The sequence below is a fragment of the Neltuma alba genome, unplaced genomic scaffold (genome assembly GCF_004799145.2).
Source record: "Neltuma alba isolate B1F8T4 unplaced genomic scaffold, ASM479914v2 tig00011497_pilon, whole genome shotgun sequence".
Taxonomy (NCBI): Eukaryota; Viridiplantae; Streptophyta; class Magnoliopsida; order Fabales; family Fabaceae; genus Neltuma; species Neltuma alba.
In genome coordinates, this window is record NW_021636165.1 from 705,911 (window position 1) to 726,225 (window position 20,315).

Genomic DNA, 20,315 nt, shown 5'->3' on the forward strand with positions numbered 1-20,315 from the left:
TTTAGCTAATGCAGACTTGTTTGTTAAATATTTAAGAGTTAATATAACCTTTTGTCTTTCAAGTTTGACATTATCTTAGTTTTGGTCCCTTAAATTTTAAATTATAAGTTTTGATTTCTCAATTTTCCTTTTATTTATAATATTGGTCCCTATAATCTAATACACTTAAACTATTTTACCTCTTGAGGGAACAAAATTTATGATTTGAAATTTGATAGACTAAAACCAAAATAAAAAAAACTTAAGAAACTAAAAATTATATTAACCGCGTATATATTCATTCCCCCAAAAAATTTAAAACATCCTAGTTTTCGCCATAATGGTTAACGAGAGCAATTTCACTATTAGCAAACAAATATGACTAAGCTAACAAATTGAATAAAATAATTTCAAAGGCCAACACACAGGATTCAGCGTCATTACACAAAATTCAATTCTTCTTTCACTCGTTCTCAACAAATTTACATCAAGACCCCCATGCTCATTCCAAACTCCTAACGGTATAAAAAAGCCCACAAGCCTTTTCTCTAAGCTCACTTTCCGGGGACAAAGTTTGTGGCATAAGCCCAAACACTGTCGTTGACCGGGTCGGCAAGGTGGTCTGCAAGGTTCTCCAATAGGCCCTTTCCGGTTACAACGGCTTGAACAAAAAATCCAAACATTGAGAACATGGCCAATCTACTGTTTTTGATCTCCTTCACCTTCAACTCAGCAAAAGCCTCCGGGTCATCAGCCAAGCCCAATGGGTCAAAGCTTCTTCCAAGGTACAGTGGGTCAGTAACCTCACCAAGAGGCCCACCAGCGATACAGCAACCCTCAACGACTCCCATCAAGATCACTTGGCAGGCCCAGATGGCAAAGATACTCTGTGCATGAATCAAGCTGGGGTTGCCCAAGTAGTCAAGGCCACCCTTGCTAAACATTTGGGATCCAGCCTTGAACTATACAGCCTCACCGAACTTGACACCATTGCGGCCCAAGAGCTTAGGGAAGACACAGCCCAAAGCTCCGAGCATGGCCTACCTAGTGTGGATTACTTCAAACTCACGATTCCTAGCGAGGGTCTCTAGGTTAGCAGAGAGCCTAATAGTGTCCCAACCGGTCAAGTAGGATGGGGGCTCAATGGAGAATGGGCCCAAGTACTTGACATGGTCTAGGCCATACCAGGGGCTTCCAAAGGTGGTGGGCTTGCTAACAGTTTTCCTTATAGAGAGCCATCTAGTCTCGATAACAAAAGGGGAGACCTTCACTTTAGTGCCGACAAAACATGGAGATGAAAGAGCCATGGTGGAGGCAGCCATGGTTGAGATAGAGAATTGTTGAGGTGGGCTTTTATGTGGTGATGATTGAGACTAGGAAGAAATGAAGGAGATGGGTAGGCTTTTATATTGAATGAAGAGATGGGCCTCTTATTAGAGCTAGTAATACAGGCTGGTAGTACGGATACGGGCCGCTATAGGCTGAAGTAGCCCGCACCTTGGCGGGTTGGCAAAATGCCAGCTCGAGCCCGTCGGCCTGCCTAAATTTTTTCTAAAAAAATTATTATTATTTGTATAGGTTTAGCTTAGTTTGAAATATTGAAATTAGACTTGAAGTTTTAAATTTGAATAGTGGGTTATAATAAAATAATGTGAGGATTAATTTATAATTTGAGAAGACATTTTAGGAAAAACTAACACATATTTTTTCTAAATAATTAATTTGACTATTTTTCTCATTCAAATTAATTAAGAAGATCTTTTACGTGTATATTACATATGTAACTGCATGAATGATGAGATGTTAATGTGAAATTTGAGAGTCAAAATCCTCTAACTATGTTGAATAATATATTGAGAATTGTATAAAAATAAAAATTTAAAAAAAAGAAAAAGAAAAGAAAAGTAGGCTAGCTTGCCAACCCATGGGCTGGACTGCATCTTGGAGGCTTGCCATTTTGCCACACCGCCTCTACCTCTTATCTCCTTTCTATCTAAATCTTCATTCTCATTGGATGTTCAAGATTTCCATGCTCCATCTCTCGGCCTATCTGGCACTCTCTCGTCCACTAATGGCAAATAGTGTTAGCCAATGAGATCAAGCCACGTGTTAGTTTGATTGTGGTACCATTTTTCTCCTCTCGTATTTGAAATCTGAATTAATCGAAATGATAATTCAGTTTTCCATTATCATCTATATGCCTTTCAGAATTAAATAGATGAATTTAATTTTCCACTCATGTGATAGAACTCTATATTTATCATTTTAAAAATTGGTCAAAAACATAAAGAAGACGGTAAAAATTAAATTAAAAAAAAATACATATACATATATGCTCTCTCGAATTGGAGAAGAAGCAAATTTGATGGGTTGATTATTCTGAGAAACGAAGTGGAATAGAGAGTTCTAATTCGAATAGTTTGTTTGTGAGAGTGGACAAACTTTTAGCAAGTCAAATATTAAAATCTGAAAACAACCTGTGAAAGAAGCAAACTAAGTCTTAATTGATGGTTACAGAAATGAAATGAAAGGTATTTTTTTAAAAAATGAAATCCAAATATTGTGGTTGTAATAACTTAAGAGTATGATTGCGACAAAAAATTTATAAAATTGGACTAATTCTTGAAGGAGGCTTTGGAATACGCCTTCAAACTTCTTGCATAGTTAAAACTGCCACATATTTAGCTTATGAGTGGATCACAATGCAAGAAGCAATATTAAGGAGGTGTTCATTTTATTTTATTTTTTAAAATTTTGTAATACATGGCACAAACATTATCATAATATATAAGATATTTGAAGGTCAAGTTTCTGCAAAAATATTTTTAAAACCAACCAATCAAAACTCCTATTGTGGTTGAATTAGTTATAATTAAATAACAATATAACTTTATACAATTACTTCCTACTTAGTATATTATCATGTCACATTTAAACATGGTCAAATTATGACTCCCTGTATCTTAAATTGTCTTGAAGGTTCATAGTCCTTTTTTATAGAATATTTTTTTAGTCTTCTAAACATTTGAATTTTCATCGTTTCCAAACAAATATTTTAATTTTTTAGACCTAAACTATAGAATTTATAGGATGCTCTATATATATATATATATATATATATTTTGTTAGATACAAATATTCTTTGTTAAAAATAATTCTATTCAAAACACTGTTCGATATTAAATCTGAATGTCTTTCTTAATAAAAATTTAAATATTAATTTGTTATAAATAGAATAGTCTTTATCAACCTCACTTTGTGTGGTCCATTCTGAACAGAGCATTCTCATCCATATGTACCCTTTGCATCAGCTCCAACACAAAAGCTTTTTTGTCCCTTCTACCCTGTGAAACTTGATATTTTTACGTAACGTTTCATTACAATTAAATTTTAAAATAAAAACAGAATCAGAATATTTTCACAAATGATATTATTTTTAAAAATGTATTTATAACTGGTTTGTAATTAAATTTTTGAATCTAGAGAGTAATTCTATTCTTTTCACTAAAAATATGCTTATCTTCTCAAAGTCGGAACTCAATTGAGATTTCTCAGGGTTAATGTGCAGCTTCAGGACAGCACGCAAAGATAATTAAACTTGAAAACTGAACACAATAAAATCAAACAATTTTATGGATTGAACATCATTACACAAAATTCCAAGTCATTCTTTCACTAGCTCTCAACAAATTTACATCACCACTCTCAGATCCAAATGTAAGAAGGGAATAACGCCCATCATTTTTCTCCCTAATCAAAGCTCACTTTCCAGGGACGAAGTTTGTGGCATAGGCCCAAGCATTGTTGTTGACTGGGTCAGCAAGGTGGTCTGCAAGGTTCTCCAATGGGCCCTTTCCGGTAACAATAGCCTGAACAAAGAATCCAAACATGGAGAACATAGCCAACCTACCATTTTTGATCTCCTTCACCTTCAACTCAGCAAAGGCCTCGGGGTCATCAGCCAAGCCCAATGGGTCAAAGCTTCCACCGGGGTAGAGTGGGTCAGTAACCTCACCAAGAGGCCCACCAGCAATACGGAAACCCTCAACAGCTCCCATCAAGATCACTTGGCAAGCCCAGATGGCAAGGATGCTTTGTGCATGGATCAAGCTTGGGTTGCCCAAGTAGTCAAGCCCACCCTCACTGAAGATCTGGGATCCGGCCTTGAACCATACAGCCTCACCGAATTTGACACCGTTGCGAGCCAAGAGCTCAGGGAAGACACATCCCAGAGCTCCGAGCATGGCCCACCTGGCGTGGATGACCTCAAGCTCACGGTTCCTAGCAAAGGTCTCTGGGTCAGCAGAGAGCCCGGCGGTGTCCCAGCCATAATCACCAGGAAACTCACCAGTCAAGTAGGATGGGGGCTCACCGGAGAATGGACCCAAGTACTTGACACGGTCAGGCCCGTACCATGGGCTTCCAGAAGAAACAGGCTTGGTAACAGTCTTCCTCATGGAGATACGACCAGTCTCGGTGGCAGTTGGAGCAAGCGGAACAGCCTTGCCGGCAAAAGATGGGGAGGAAAGAGCCATAGTAGAGGCAGCCATGGTGAAGAACTGATAAGAACCGTCAAGGTGGGCTTCCTTGTGATGATAGACGAGAAGGGTGAAAGAATTGAAGAAGCTGGATGGGCTTTTATAGTGGATGAAGTGGTTGACGATCTTATCTTAGGGGCATCAAAATCATCACCCTCATTGGCAGTCACAAGATTTTGAGATTTTATTTCTCAACCTATCTGGCACCCTCTCATCCACCAAAGTGTAAGGCTGAGAACCAATAGAAGCAATCCACGTGTAAGTTTAGATTCCGATCACGTGTCTCACTACAGTTTTAAAAATCAGATATCCGAGTCAAAGAAATTATAATTTGGTTTGGAAGTATCTTCTTCATCTTAAAATTATCAACTGGTGTTTACAGAAGTGAAGATATTTTATGAGTTGAAATCTGAAATGTGGTGGTCGTAATAACTTGGAAATCAGATGATGGGACCTAATAAAAGATTACAAACACTCCTTCAATGTTGCCAGATATTTTGTTTTCTGATAGAGCCACACTGCATTGCAACGGGGCAATCTATGGTCGAGCTTATTTTTGCAAAGGGAAACGATACGACCTATGCTGGCTTTTTGAAATTTCCAGAAAATCATACTACTAATAACTTGTGAAAATGAATGATGGAACTTATTTTATCAAAAACCATGCGAAGAAAAGAACTTAGATATACTTAATTTATTTTAGGGAGGGCACCCTTTCAAATTAGTTTAGCTAGTAAATTAGTTCGTTTTCAACTTATTAAAATTATAGCGGATTTTTTATCAATTAAAATTATAGGTTAAAATATGGGTAATTTTAGATTTGAGATTATGTTTTTAACATTTACGATATTTCCCAACTCACAGTTAAAAACTAATTCCTTTCAGCTGTAGAGATTACAAAAGTGAGTTTTACTTTCTTTTTTTTCTTCTTTTTTTTAACAAAGTCTTATCCATACATATGGTTAGGATCAAATTTGAGACAATATATCTAACTATCTACCAACCATGTGAGACTTTGTTTGGTTGACACGATTTTTTGTTTGGTTTATTAGAGTCATGATAATTTAATTAATTCAATTCACTAGATTTTATATTAAAGATCATAGGAGTAATATGAAAATGATAAATAATTGATTGTATTAAATTGCGGATTGGGAAACGTTTTAATATAATTATATTCTAAATAGAATTTATAACCATTCACAGCCAGTGTAGCCTGCTTCCTTGATATCTATCTAATCATATTATAAATTGGACTTCATTCTCGTGAATGATAACAATTTGGGAGAACGTGATTCACATTTTAAAAAAAGAGTACAGAATCGACAAATTTCGAGGAAAAATATACAAGAGTAAAAACATCATTAATGTCTGTGTGACTAGTAAAGAAGAGAATGCTGGGGGGAAAAAAGACTAGTAAAGGAGAGAATGGTTAGAACTTAGAAGAAGAAAAAGCAACGGAGAGGTGAAACGAAAAAACGTATAGATTTTTTTTGATAATATTGCCGGCTATCTGGCTTATTCACAATTTATTGCACTGGGCCCTTGCATGTAGATTTTCCACGGATTTATTTACCTTTCCCGTTGTTACCACAGGTGGTCCAATTTGCATGGAGCATTCTCATCCACAGGTACAGTTTGTATGTTAGCCAACTAGACAAAAGCTTTCTTGAGTATTTCTAGGCAATTAAACTTGCTATTCTTTACCAACGGAGTTAACAGAAGAGCTACTTCCTCATAATATGGCGAACTAAAATTTGAATTCCCATTGAGAGAGGTATCTACATTTAGTTTTAGTGTCCGATAGTACCTCAAATAGAATTATTTCCAAGAGGAGGATACTTATACTTTAGCCAGAAAAAAAAACTTGATAGTTTTTGTTACCCAAAACACTTGATATTTTTACAGCAACTTATTAACTTCGTTTTTGCAGATATAGTCCTCTATCCAGATGAACAAATGGCAGTGTTTTATTGGATGAAGCAAGCACTTTTGATATTGCTCAAGATATTTGATCGGAGAAAACAATCCAGATATGATAAGTGGACCAAGAAAATCCATCCTTGCACAACAGAACGATGGAAATTTGGACATTGGATCTCATATATGATAAGTGGACCAAGAAAATCCATCCTTGCACAACAGAACGATGGAAATTTGGACATTGGATCTCATATATGATAAGTGGACCAAGAAAATCCATCATCTCACAACAGGACGATAGAAATTTGGACATTGGATCTCATAAGAAAATGACATCTCCCCATTTCAAGCTATATAAAGACCATCTAAGCCCAATGTTTGCATCAATTACCAGTTCAAACTCGATTTAAAGTTCTTTTCTTGAACTATTCTGTCATTTTAGAACCACAACTGAAATTTGAAAATGGCTGCTTCAACAATGGCTCTCTCATCTTCATCATTAGTTGGGCAGGCAGTGAAACTAGCTCCCTACACCCCTGAGCTTGGAGTCGGAAGAATCACCATGAGGAAAACAGCCACCAAGCCTGTTTCCTCTGGAAGCCCATGGTACGGCCCAGATCGTGTCAAGTACTTGGGCCCATTCTCTGGTGAGCCCCCCTCCTACTTGACTGGTGAGTTCCCAGGTGACTACGGTTGGGACACTGCAGGGCTCTCTGCTGACCCAGAGACCTTTGCTAGGAATCGTGAGCTTGAAGTCATCCATGCTAGGTGGGCCATGCTTGGAGCTTTGGGATGTGTCTTCCCTGAGCTGTTAGCCCGTAATGGTGTCAAATTTGGTGAGGCTGTGTGGTTCAAGGCTGGATCCCAAATCTTTAGTGAGGGTGGGCTTGACTACTTGGGCAACCCAAGCCTGATTCATGCACAAAGCATTCTTGCCATCTGGGCTTGCCAAGTGATCTTGATGGGTGCTGTGGAGGGTTACCGTATTGCTGGTGGACCTCTTGGAGAGGTGACCGACCCACTTTATCCCGGGGGAAGCTTTGACCCACTGGGCTTAGCTGATGACCCAGAGGCTTTTGCTGAGTTGAAGGTGAAGGAGATTAAGAATGGAAGATTGGCCATGTTCTCGATGTTTGGATTCTTTGTTCAAGCCATTGTGACCGGAAAGGGCCCATTGGAAAACCTCACAGATCACCTTGCTGACCCAGTGAACAACAATGCTTGGGCCTACGCCACAAACTTTGTTCCCGGGAAGTGAACAAAACATGTACTACATTATCATTACTGAGAGCAAAGAAAACGCACCAGAGTTAATGAGAATGATTTATGATTTGCAGAAGGGTCTAGTAGGACATGTATCGAAATCTGTTTCTGCCGAAAATATGAATTATATGAATGAATTTACCTTCTATTACCTCGGGTTGAATGAGACCTTCCAACATTTGCAATTTTTACCCTCTTACTGTTTACTGTCTAGCCCTTGCTAAGTGATCAGACAATTAAATTTGAAACACGGAACAGTTATCAGTTCGCCTTTCAAATCACATACAAGATTTACCCATCTATTTTGATTCTTTTGAATCTCAGCTTGTACAGTTCTAATTCTTCAAATGATCAATGAGAATACATCCTAAATGCATCATAATCTCCAGTAGCGTACTTTGAGTTGTACAATGACAAATGCAGATCAGTCCTAAAGACATCTTAGAGACTGGTGCCAACTAGGCAAGTCAAACATGAGGAAACAAACAGCTTTGGACCTTGTTGAAATAAGCACAAGATGAGAACTGAATGCACAGGCAGAATATCAGCTGTGTATTTCCAATCAGTTATTGGGAATATGGATGATTTAAAGAACTCCACTATCCACATGACAAAGTAATTTTCAATCTTCTTGATTATTCTTTCATGCCCAAGTCTCAAGTCCGTCACCTCTTATCCTCTGAAATGTCAAAAAACAAACACTACCACTTACTGCAGAGAATCCCAAAAAATGGCTAATAATCTGCTGCAAGTTTTCTCTATCTCCCCAAAGGAGCGCCAAGCCATTATTAGTTTTAGTGTTAATAGAGGTCCATCTTATGCTGGTTCATACAGGCCCAAAACGTGCCCATCAATACACCTCATTGCAGCAACCTGCGCACAAGCAAATCATATCAGACAATCATTGGTTCTAAGCCTATTGAAATATAAGGCATTATATATTAAACGATCATCACCTTTCCATGGATCTCATGTTTTACAGGACCATCTAGCTCAGCTCCTAATGACATTAATTTAGTCACTGTGGTGTTGATGTCAGTAACCGTAAATGATAGCAGCGAGGAGTATCCCTTCTGCAAGCCATGGTCACTGTGAAAGTAAATTAGCATCTTAAAAACCAGATAACGTGGCTAACCCCACAGAAATAAAAGGTAGGACTATTTACCCAAAATTTTAGCCCAAAAGAAGTAAATGTCATCGTTTGATACCAATTACCAAAAATAATAAAACTGATGCCTAATTCTGCTTGCATGTAGAATTAGAATTAATACAATAGCTTCCATGTCAAATAAATAATCCTAGAATACAGACTTTTTTGCATATCTCAAGCCATGTCACAACGGGAAAAACAATTTCATCTCCCCAGGCATCATTCAAACAAAGCTAGCGAGCAAACAGAAAATTCATCCAGACAACCAAGGCCAGAATCGATGGCATTTGAATGGGTATGAAGCTCATCCTTCTGGCGTGGTTGAATAAATCAATTGCATTATCAACCCTATTGACAAGCATCGTTAAGGGGCAAAAATGAAGACAGAAATGATCAACCGGATCATGATCATCTACTACTATCTTAGAGAAAATATTCAGCACGAACTTTATTCAATATACTTCCTATTAAAAGTATAAACAAGGCTCTTTTCCTTGGCCAGAAAACGCAGCTAAGATGAAGCATGAATCCTAAATTAGTGGTGACAGCCAAAATTCCTCTAAAGGGGGGAAGCTCTGCTGTCTTATCAATTCAATTTTTCTGAGTTTTCCCGCAATACCATTTTTGCATTTCCAAATGAGAAATGAACAAAGATCAAACACCAGATTAAGCATTAACATGTGGGCATATGAATCCCCATTGATCAGTGAAATATTTCGTGTCAATTCTTGTAAAATGAGGTTCGCAACATTAAATTCTTTCTAATTAGGGAAGCATTATCTAGTAAACGAAATCTGGGCACCCTTCAATTTATTAGAGAATAAAACAAGCAACAAACTTTCACCAAACTAGTGGCATTTATCAGCTGCTCACCTCACAAATTTCTCTTCATTCTTTTGGCATTATAATCTTACACCGAATATAATAAAGTTTATCTATAGGATGAACTACGATTTTCTCTTGGCAGTCTATAAATCAACATTAAATCAAACAGGTAGAACGCATCAGATAAGGAAACAGGCGAGTGAGGCGATTAAAGATACATACTTGGGAGAATGCAAGAGGGCAAGCTTGAGGGAACCGGAGCGAAGTTCAGCCCAACGAAGAGTGCAGACGTCGACAGTGAAGTCCAAGCCTTCCGCGTAGAATCTAGCAGCTTTGGGAACGTCCTTGTGAAGTTGTAAAATCCACCTAAACGACGCCGCCATAAAGGAGTCTGCCGACGCCTTCGATTTCACCTGCCGGAGGATGACAGTCAACAGCGGCTAATCACCGGCGAACCCCTCACACACTCCTAAGGCGTTCAGGCGAACTAATCTCTCACAAACATTTGTTGTTTTCTGTTGGTCTGAAATCATTCATTCACTAATATTTGGAACCGAAAATTGGGAATTTTCCTCGAGCCAAATTCAGGGTTATTTCTATTAAGCACCACTCTTTTAAATCCACGCTAAAAAAGTGTTTGGGCAGTCTAAAAATTACTTTTCAAAAGTTTTTTTTTTAAATTGAGATAAATTTTTTTATATATTTATTTCGTATATTGTAAAAATATTCTTAAAATTATGATTTTGATTTTATTTAAATATCTTCATATATTTCGTAAGTACAATGAATACATGAGATTGATTGGAGGATAGGAGAAAAAGTTCTAAAATTAGGTCAAAAGATCAGTCATTTATACAATACAAGTTTATAAATTTATCGGTCAATTTTCAATATTTTTCATTGAAATAATATAAATTGAAAATTTCAATCATATGTACTGTTATTTATTACTCATATGCTATAAATTTTAAAGTAAACCAGTACTTGTAATTATTGTAAGTTGTAACAATAGAAGAAGAAAAAATGGGTTTCAGAATTTTTTTCCTCAATGTTATGTAAGACACGTATGATTGGAGAGCAAAAATTACTGAGAACCCATAAATAAATTCTCATTATAATCATTGTGTTATTGTTGGTCAAAAAAACGGGTGGGAAAACGAAATGCAACCGCCACCGTCTCTGCATTCGAATTTCTTCTCTTCTCTGAGACAGGTGCGTCAATCTTTGAAATTTCAGTATTCCCTTCTTCTACTTACCTGAGTTCTAATTCCTAATCCATCAATCATCAGGTCGAGAAGAGACTGAAACTCGAACATCCGCCGCCGCTTCCGGCTCCGGCTCCGACAAAGTCGCAAACACAAGACGGCAACTACTCTTCGCTAGGGTCACTAAGCTCTCCTATGTTCCTCCACCTCGATCAACCCATCGCTAGTTCTTCTAGCGACCCATGTGGTAGCGAACCGCCTCGAGCTTTCCTATCTATTTCCCCGGATTTCCCATTACCCGACCAACAACACCCACCTCACTCAAGCCCTTCAGATCGCCGCAGACCTGAAATTGAAGCTGAGGATGATGAAATTGACGAGATCGAACAGTTAATGCGGTTATTGGGGTTACCGGAAGAGGGGGATGAGGAAGAAGGTGGTAATGATTGTAATTCCTGTCACTGTGAGGGTGGGTTTTACTCAAAGATTGCGGGAATGAAGGGGCCAAAGTGTAAGAAGGAGATGAAGAGGCTAGATGGGTGGATTAAGTACTTTCGAGAGGAGAAGAAAGAGCCTTTGAGGTTGGCACATTTGCTTCTGGGCAAACGTGTTTTTCTTTCTGAAGGTGGTGATGATGATGATCATGGTTTTGGAGGCTTGGAGTTTCCTTCAACTGTACAGGAATTTCTTCACACAGACCCACCTGATTGAGGCAATCACCCTCTCTCATTTACTCGATTGAATTAATGAGCCCTGTTAAACTTGTTCTATGTTTTGTGTCAATTTGCTTATTTGAGTCTGATTAGCGATCGAATTGTTGGAAGTGCCCTGGGTGATCCTTAGGCTCCCCATTTTTACATCTGCCACAACTCAATTTACAAATGTATATGATCTTGATCTGTGATTTTTCTGAACTTGATTTGTATATTGTCAATTTGTCATCGTTGCGTTGAACTTTTTGTAGTTTTGTGCTTAGTTCATTAAGAATTGGTCTGATTGATAAAAATCGAATGCCATTTCTGAAGAAGAGAAAAAGAAAATTATTTAAATTGACAGCTGTGGGATTTGAACCCACGCCCTTTCGGACCAGAGCCTAAATCTGGCGCCTTAGACCACTCGGCCAAACTGTCAGATGAAGCAGGCAGTCGATTGTCAAATTCATATTCATATGAAAAAGAGCTCCGCTTATTTCTTATAATTTCATTTAAATTTTATAATTGTGAATCTGCAATTAATTACCTACCATTTATGAAAATTTCAGTGTGTTTGCTATTGTTTCAATTTTCTAAGTGTTGGTTTAACTTTTCAATGGATATAACGATATATATATTTTAATATTTAAAAAAATAAATGAAATTAACTTTTCTCTGTTTTTTCTTTTGGCACATTATGGACCCTTATAGACCACCCTCTCCCAATTTGTTTTCTTCAATTTCTTTTTATATTGAAAATCCAGTTAACCATTATCATATGAATAAAGAAAGAAGAAGACATTAACACAATAGTCAAGAAAAACCATATATATGTGCAGGACTTCCTTTAAAACTGAAGCCAATGAGAAATAGCAACCCATCACAGCAAATAATCAGTAACCATAATGACCAAGTTTTCTGACTATTTTGAGTGAACGGAGGAATGATCATTACTTAAAAAATAATCAGCCATGGGAATAAAAAAAATGGCTGCAAAAAATTATGCATAATTACGAAATTAGGGGAGGAGAAATAAAAAATCAAGCGCTACTCCTATTAGAAAGAAGAAACTTTAATTTTTTTTTTGTAGGTATAAGTATTGATGCACTATCAAACACTAAATATAGGCACCTTTCTTAATGGGGATTCAAACATTAGTTCATCATGTTATGAAGAACTAGTATCTTCTGCTGGATCCAACGCCTGTTGATAAAGAAACTTCAAATTTAAAACTTGAATAGTATGTTTAGCGAGCCACAAGCTCTCTTCGGTTCCATTATCTTGCAACAATAACCACAAAAAACATAATAGAGGGGACAAATTGAACTACATATATAAACATGGGCAAAAAAGAAGGAAAAAAATAATAATAATAAGAAGATTGGGTTTAGCGAAAAGGATTAGTCTTTTACAATATGATGAATTAAGGCTCGAATCTTCATTGGGAGAGATATCTAAATTTAGTATATGACAGTACCTCAAATAAGAGATACCTATAGGGGGGGGGGAGCAAATAAGAGGGGGTGACAATGAAGCCCTGAAAAAAATGATTGTGGTATGTTTTAAAATTGATCATGTGCGTATTTCTTCGAAGTTCCACATCTCAAGCCTTAATCCATTTCGGTTCATCTTCTACTCAAATTAGAGTGTACGAGGAGTACTTCTGAGGATTAAATTTGACAGATTTGGATAATCTTAAATAAAACGTAACTTTTAATGCTATTTATAACGTAACGTTCATCAAATCAAGATACATTTGAACTATATGCATGTATGGAAGCTTTGAACTTCTTCACAATGCGTTTTAACTTCCTTTCCACGCTGTTTTCCAATTGATTTCAAACATAAATGACTCAATAAATTCCAACAAATTTATTCCTTTTTTCTCTCGTCAGAATTAATAATTTTCGTGTATATATACACACACACGCACGCATACCTTGACCTTTCGATCAGCATCACACACTGAAGTAAAGTAACAGCTCAATCTATTTGTTCAGTGAAGAGAAAAAAGAACCGCTTGGTTTCTGCACTCTTGAACTTCTCAAGCAATCAAATCATCACAGACACCATGGATAGATCAAGTGGCTCACTTCATCTTCTCTTTCTTTTACTTCTTATCGTCTCTTTCAGCTATGGTAAGTATACAGTTAATGGGTGGCTTTAGATTACTGTCCCATAGAAAGTTTATTTGTAATTGCTTTTGGTTTCAGAATCTTCTGTTTTTCGTTCAGACTAATCCTGGATATTATCTTCCAAAACTTAATCCGGAACCGGACTGGTTCTCTAGCTTTTTAGGTAGAATCTAGTATAAACCATTTGTGAAATCCGAATAAGTTAACACTCGTATAATTAGAAATCAGATCAAATCTTGTAGTGTGGCCTTGTGTTTTGACGACTAGGAAATTCTTATTTCACAAACACATACAGATCCTGTCATTATTGACCATGAATTTACTTATATATTGTGCAGGAGGAAACTTGAAGGTGGCGAAAGGACTGGTAAGAAAAACTGAAGCTTGTTTTGAATATTAATTAAAAAGAGTCATTGAAACATGAAACATAATGCTTGTAGCAAGTCTTGTAGATTTGTGATGTTGATGGATGAATGTTATTGCAGGAATATGAGAAGACGTGGTGCGTGGCGAAGCCTTCAGCGAGCGAAGCAGAACTGAAATCAAACATAGAATACGCATGCAACCAGTTGGGAGACTGCAAGAGGATAGAAGAAGGAGGGCCATGTTATGAACCAAGCACAGTTCTGAACCATGCTTCTGCTGTTATGAATCAGTACTACGTCTTTGCGGGAAGGCATTCTTGGAACTGTGGATTCCGTGGCTCTGCTCTTCTTGTTGTCACTGATCCTAGTAAGATTCAGAGAACAAGACATTATTATACATGTTTGATTGAGGCGTTTTGGATTATGTTATTCAATTCGATATGTGATTTTTGGGTTTGATTTGATCTTTTGCAGGTTACGGAGACTGCAAATATGAGTAGTTGAGGACACTGATTGCGTTGGAGTCTCTTTTATATTATTGTTGCTATTTCATGTTGATTTCCCGTTAGTTTGTGATGCGATCTGGATTTGAAGTCGGAATAGTGATGTTTACGTTTTTTGTTAATTAGAATTGAAAATTTGAAACTATGGATTTTTATTTTATATATTGTCAGGCGATGTCATGCTTTAGGTTCGAAGCCAAAAAATGATCGTCGAAGTGAAAAGGACAAAAGTTAAATAGGCTAAATGGGGCATTCCGAGAATTGAACTCGGGACCTCTCGCACCCTAAGCGAGAATCATACCACTAGACCAAATGCCCGATGCTCAGCGGCTGCTTGAGACAAATAGTTCATACAAATTCAACTGAGAAAACCGCCTACACCCCCAAATTGATGATATACGTTAACATAAAAATTAACTGTAAGCAACTATTACAAGTATACATACATACTCCCATATATATTAAATACAATTATGTATACTGACTTAAAATAATTGAATAGGTTTGATAAAATTCTGAATTAAACGGATCTAGTGAATGTGTCTATATTGTTGTTTAAATTTAGCAATTTAAATCTATTTATTCGCTTTTCCATAACTTAACATTTATTATTATACTCCCTCCGTTCCTTATAAGAGACGAATAACCGAATTACGTTGATAAAAAAAACAGTTAAAATTAGTTAAGAACAATCAATGTGTAAAAAGTATAATTTTTTTTCCAAAAATACCCTCATTAATAAGGAGAGAGAGTATGAGAGAGAACAATAGTAAATTAAAAAAAGAGAAGTGGAAGGAGAGAGAGTGTGAGTTGGAGACAATAAATATGGATAAAATAAGAAATCAATACAAAAAAGTAGAGACAACTTTTAAGTGTCTCTTATATATAAGAACATGCCATAAGCATCAAATGTCTCTTATAATAAAGAACGGAGGGAGTACATCGGAACAACGGAATCCAAATCCAACAGCAGAGATGACGTGTGGCAACTGGGAAAGCCTATAAGCAGCGAAGAAAAAGAACACAATTAATGCGTTTAAATACAATAATTAATGCATTTTAATGCATTAAAGGTTCATTGCATAATTGCGATTCATTCATGAATAAATGCCCCATTTAGTAACCTACTTACATCCTTATTTATTGAGAAAACCCAGTTCTGAGTCACATAACTCAGACTACCGCAGAATAGAATTGCTTAGAAAACAAGAATCAGCCTGATGATGAGTCCTCTTGCTCAATTGTGTACAATTGTTCTATCTCTGCTGTGTCTGTGCTCTCTCCTAGGTATGTTAGATCAATTCTCATCAATATTTTTAAAGGGATTCTTATTTTAATTAATTTGAAATCTCTAATGCTTTAAATAAAAAAAAAGCTGCAACCAATCCCTGATTTCAAAATGATGGTGCAGGAGTAATTTGCCTGCCAGTTAATGGAGAGGCAATGATACCAAATAATGGAATTTCACCTGCGGTTGACTATGGGCCTATTGGGCCTGTAGGAAGCTATTCCAGCCCAAACTCAAAGCCCCAACGGGGCTCCTTTGCCCTCATTGCTGCTACTGCTGATCCAAGTATCTCTCTTCCTTCATTTCCTATTTGTCTGTTTATTTTTTGTATATTATCCACTCCCTTTTATTCAAAATACAAGCATCAAATAATTGATGCGCTCAAAAAGTTGGTTAAAATTAGTTAAAGATAATAAATACATTAAAAAATGTAAATTTTTTTTTTTTAAAAATCTTACTTGTAGAAATGCCAAGTGGGAGAGAGAGACGAGAGATTGAATACAAAATGATATGAAAGAGACATATAATTAATTAGATATAAAAATAAAAAATTATTAAATAAGCAGACAAATTCAATTCAAATTAGAACTTGTGAAGAAAAAAAAACCAGACCACTTCAAAGGTTATTTGAAACTTATGCTTTGAAGGTTCAACATTTTTACTGAAGATTTGCGCTAGTGGCATGTTTTCACAAATGGTGCCACCAATTCCAAAAAAAAAAAGCGTTTTTTCAACGAGGTTTTAACACGGGTTGTTGTGAGAACATTAACTGATAATATAATCCTACTCTCATATTCTTTTGCTTATTTTGTTTGCAGGTGAAGCTCCAGTACCAGTAAACGTAAGCAAAATAATTGCTTAACATATAAGCTAGCTAATATACTATAAATGTACCCTCATAATTAATGAAGTTATATATATCATATATTTTTATTTTTCTTTATTTGGTTGTATTAATCTGCAGAAAACATGGTGCGTAGCAAAGCCAGCAGCATATAAGAGTGTTTTGAAAGAAGTGGTGAGCAAGATTTGTTCAAGAATACCAGTAGATTGTAAGATTCTGGAGCCAGGGGGGCCATGTTACAGTCCCAACGATGTCTGGGAACAGGCCTCGGTCGCCATGAATTTGTTCTATCTTAAGTCCCCAGATCACAAGTGTGACTTCCAAAACGCTAGCATTCTTTCTCTTTCTGACCCAAGTACGTAATTTAGTTAACTTATATCTTCTATCACTTTCAGCTTTTAATATAAGAGCTAGTTATTAAGTTAACTTTGATGTTAAATATAAGACTTCAATTCACTTTGTCTCTCAAATTTAATCTTTTTTTTTATAAAAAAAAATTCCTATTGATCATCAATTGTAAGAAGTTGCATGCCACCCAGAGTAGTTCCAATCCACATCATTATAAAGAAGATTGTTTCGAAAAATCAATATACATTTATTATAAATAATTAATTTTCTTAACATTTTCAAATTAAGTATCTAACCCTTATATTAAGAGTCGGATGTAGTATATTCACACACTTTTGATAGATTTCAAAGAGATATATTTACTCTTTTACTATGAACATTTTATGTAATGTATATATGTGTGTACTTATTTAATGAAATGGGTCAAGAGCTAGAATTAACTAAAACTTATTCAAGTTTTATTGACAAAAAACTTATTGTATTGATTACCCACGTGATCAAACTGAGTTAGTTTCGTACAAATTTTTGACATTTTTAATTTCCCCTAAATTCTTTGTTTCTAATTTCATTTGTAAACGTTGTCTAATTTCAGGTTTTGGATCATGTAAGATGCCAGGGAAACAAGAGTGAAAATACAAAGATGTGGAAATGAAAGAATATTATATTTAGGAATGGGTGACCGAGGGGTTCGAACAATTATCTATTGTATTCATGGAAAACCATAATTAACCTAAAAAATAAAATTTATTAAGTTTGTGAAAAACTTGTGGATGTTTGCTTCTGCATGTCAATTTCTGATTAATTAATGCTTTTTTTCTTATGCAAAGGTCAAGCTGACGCTAAAGGAGGTCAGAAAGACCCGGCTTTTTTTTTTTTTGTAATTTTCCATCATAATTATTTTTTCAAATTGTTATTTAAAACTATTTTATTATGGTAAATCCTTTTTATTAAAGTGTTTCAGAAAGCAGTTGTTTTCCAAATAATTATGGTTGACTTTTCGTATGCAATTAAACACTAACAAATTAAAGCATGTGTGTTTCTTAATATTTTTAATATGATATTTTCGTATGGTTTGCAGAGGAGCCCTACTTTTTTTGATCAGTACTTGCAATTTCTTTTCCATGGATACATCCCGCTATTTGTACTTTAACTTTTTTTGTACCCACCTTTTTAGTTAATTCAAGAGGTCTTTCCATTGCTTTACGAAAGGAAATTCTATTTTTTAATTGGCCGGTGATAAATTTTGCAAGAATATTAGGATATTCACAAAAGCTTGCAGTTCTCATAATAGTCATGTTGAGTAAAAATATTATCTTAAAAAGACTAAAATGTAAGTATATTTTATCAGCATTTATTTGGAAAGTCACAGATTAAGTTTGATGAATCACTATTTTTTTGTTAAATAATGAGTACCATGGTCCTAATTGTTGAGAAAAGAGATTTATATCGTTTCAATGGTTCATATAAAAAGTTTTCGACTAATGATTTTTAAGTTAAAAAAAAATTTTTAAAATAATTTTTTAAAGAATAAAAGTAAAAAAATATAGTTTAATTTGAACCATCTAAAGTGCAGTGTGGTGAATTTCTGATACTCATCAGTATCACTACGCTGGGCACCGAAACTCATTTCTTTTTACCCCGGATCTTTACTTTTTACGGCGGTTGTTATGAGAACATTAACTGATGATATAATCCTCCTCTTATGTATATTCTCTGCTTATTGTGTGTGCAGGTGAAGCTTCAATACGAGTAAACGTAAGCAAAAGAATTGCTTAACACATAAGTTAATATAATACTATATACGTAGCCTTATTAATTAATGAAGCTATCATATGTATATATTTAATATAATACTCAGGTGATGAAGCTCCAATACGAGTAAACGTGAGCAATATAATTGCGGAACATATAAGCTAATACTGTATATGTAACCTTATCATTAATGAAGCTATCATATATCTTTGTTTTTTTTTAATAGTTTTTTTTTCTTTTTGTTGTTTTAATTTCCAGAAAATATGGTGCGTAGCAAAGGCAGGCCAGCAGCATATAAGAGTGCTTTGAAATAAGTGATGAGCAGGATTTGTTCAAGAATGCCAGTAGCTTGTAATTAAGGTTCTAGAGCCCGGGGGGGGGGGGTTTCATGTTACAATCCCAACATTGTCTGGAGCCAGGCCTCCGTCGCCAGGAATTTGTTCTACGTAAGTGTGACTTCTAACACGCTAGCTTGCTTGTTGCCTAACCCTAGTATGTAATTTAATGTTCACAACATAAGTGATTTTAACTAATTCGTCAGTATCAAAAAATATTAGTTGACTCATCAAATTTGTTTGAAATTAAATTTTTTTTCTTAACTTTACTCATATTAAATGAGGTTGTGTAGGAGAAGAAAAAAAAATATAAGAAGTTAGATTTAAGCATTAATTGTAGGGATAAATTGATAAATAATCATTGAATACTCTCCAAATGACTTGTATTTCGGACTAAGTCATTGTTTTAAGGGAACATATCTTTTATTACTTTTGGCATTTAATATAAGAGTGAATTATGGTATTAAATTTAGTCTTAAATATAATATCTAAATAGGAAAAAAATCCCTATTGATCAAGTCATTGTTTCTAATTTCAGTTGTAAACCTCATTTAATTTCAGGTTTTGGATCGTGTAAGATGCCCGGGAAACAAGAATAATGAAAATAAAAAGATGATATGAAAATGCAAGAGTATTATATTAAGGAAGTTAGGAATGCGTGACTGAGGGATTCGAACAAATTACCTATTGTGTTCATGGATAAACATAATTAAGCTTAAGAATAAAATTTAGTTAAGTTTGTGATGAAGAACTTCTTGATATTTGCTTCTGCATTGCGTCAATTTCTTAATTGATGCTTTTATTTATTATCTAACCCTTTTTTTATCCAAGCTGACGCAGAACAAAGCATGAATTAGAGTTTACGTACATGCGTTTAATTGCGTATTCGTCAATTAATTAAGTATTCAAGTTTGAGGACTTTAATTGCGTATATCAATTTTGTGTAAAAATAGAAGCTTTAATGTTGGCAAAAAAAAAGAAGAGGGCTTTAAGATGTGCATAAGCCACCGGGAGAAAAAAAAAATTAAAGAGAGCAGAGAGTCAGGAGGTTCGAATTGCAATTGCAAATAAGAAAAAGAAATGTGGCTACACAAGAATTTTTAATACTATCTGCAATAACATACTACCTCCGGTCCTAATTATAAGACCCAGTTGACTTATTTGAGGAGA

General features: G+C 35.5%; 4 protein-coding genes, 2 non-coding genes and 1 pseudogene across 6 annotated transcripts; 2 read left to right on the forward strand and 5 right to left on the reverse strand.

Annotated features, from left to right (window-relative positions):
- Positions 1-533: 533 nt before the first annotated feature.
- LOC114714215 (chlorophyll a-b binding protein of LHCII type 1-like) lies at positions 534-1,301 on the reverse strand (annotated as a pseudogene).
- Positions 1,302-3,596: 2,295 nt separating this feature from the next.
- On the reverse strand, positions 3,597-7,208 carry LOC114714214 (chlorophyll a-b binding protein of LHCII type 1). The gene is made up of 2 exons (XM_028898939.1): positions 7,133-7,208; positions 3,597-4,577 (listed from the first exon to the last, which is right to left on the reverse strand). The coding sequence occupies exon 2, from the start codon at positions 4,527-4,529 to the stop codon at positions 3,741-3,743; it is 789 nt and encodes a 262-aa protein (XP_028754772.1). The 5' UTR covers positions 4,530-4,577; positions 7,133-7,208; the 3' UTR covers positions 3,597-3,740.
- LOC114714213 (chlorophyll a-b binding protein of LHCII type 1-like) lies at positions 6,727-7,851 on the forward strand. The gene has a single exon (XM_028898938.1). It carries the CDS (start codon positions 6,904-6,906, stop codon positions 7,696-7,698), a length of 795 nt encoding a protein of 264 aa, XP_028754771.1. The 5' UTR covers positions 6,727-6,903; the 3' UTR covers positions 7,699-7,851.
- Positions 7,852-7,968: 117 nt separating this feature from the next.
- Positions 7,969-10,174, reverse strand: LOC114714217 (uncharacterized). Its single transcript, XM_028898942.1, has 3 exons — positions 9,901-10,174; positions 8,660-8,792; positions 7,969-8,576 (listed from the first exon to the last, which is right to left on the reverse strand). The coding sequence occupies exons 1-3, from the start codon at positions 10,059-10,061 to the stop codon at positions 8,520-8,522; spliced, it is 351 nt and encodes a 116-aa protein (XP_028754775.1). The 5' UTR covers positions 10,062-10,174; the 3' UTR covers positions 7,969-8,519.
- Positions 10,175-10,813: 639 nt separating this feature from the next.
- On the forward strand, positions 10,814-11,797 carry LOC114714216 (uncharacterized). The gene is made up of 2 exons (XM_028898941.1): positions 10,814-10,890; positions 10,968-11,797. Exons 1-2 carry the CDS (start codon positions 10,840-10,842, stop codon positions 11,592-11,594), a joined length of 678 nt encoding a protein of 225 aa, XP_028754774.1. The 5' UTR covers positions 10,814-10,839; the 3' UTR covers positions 11,595-11,797.
- Positions 11,798-11,933: 136 nt separating this feature from the next.
- TRNAL-UAG (transfer RNA leucine (anticodon UAG)) lies at positions 11,934-12,013 on the reverse strand. The gene has a single exon. It is a non-coding gene; the product is annotated as a tRNA-Leu (tRNA).
- A 2,811-nt stretch (positions 12,014-14,824) lies between these two features.
- On the reverse strand, positions 14,825-14,896 carry TRNAP-AGG (transfer RNA proline (anticodon AGG)). Its single transcript has one exon. It is a non-coding gene; the product is annotated as a tRNA-Pro (tRNA).
- Between the last annotated feature and the right edge of the window lie 5,419 nt (positions 14,897-20,315).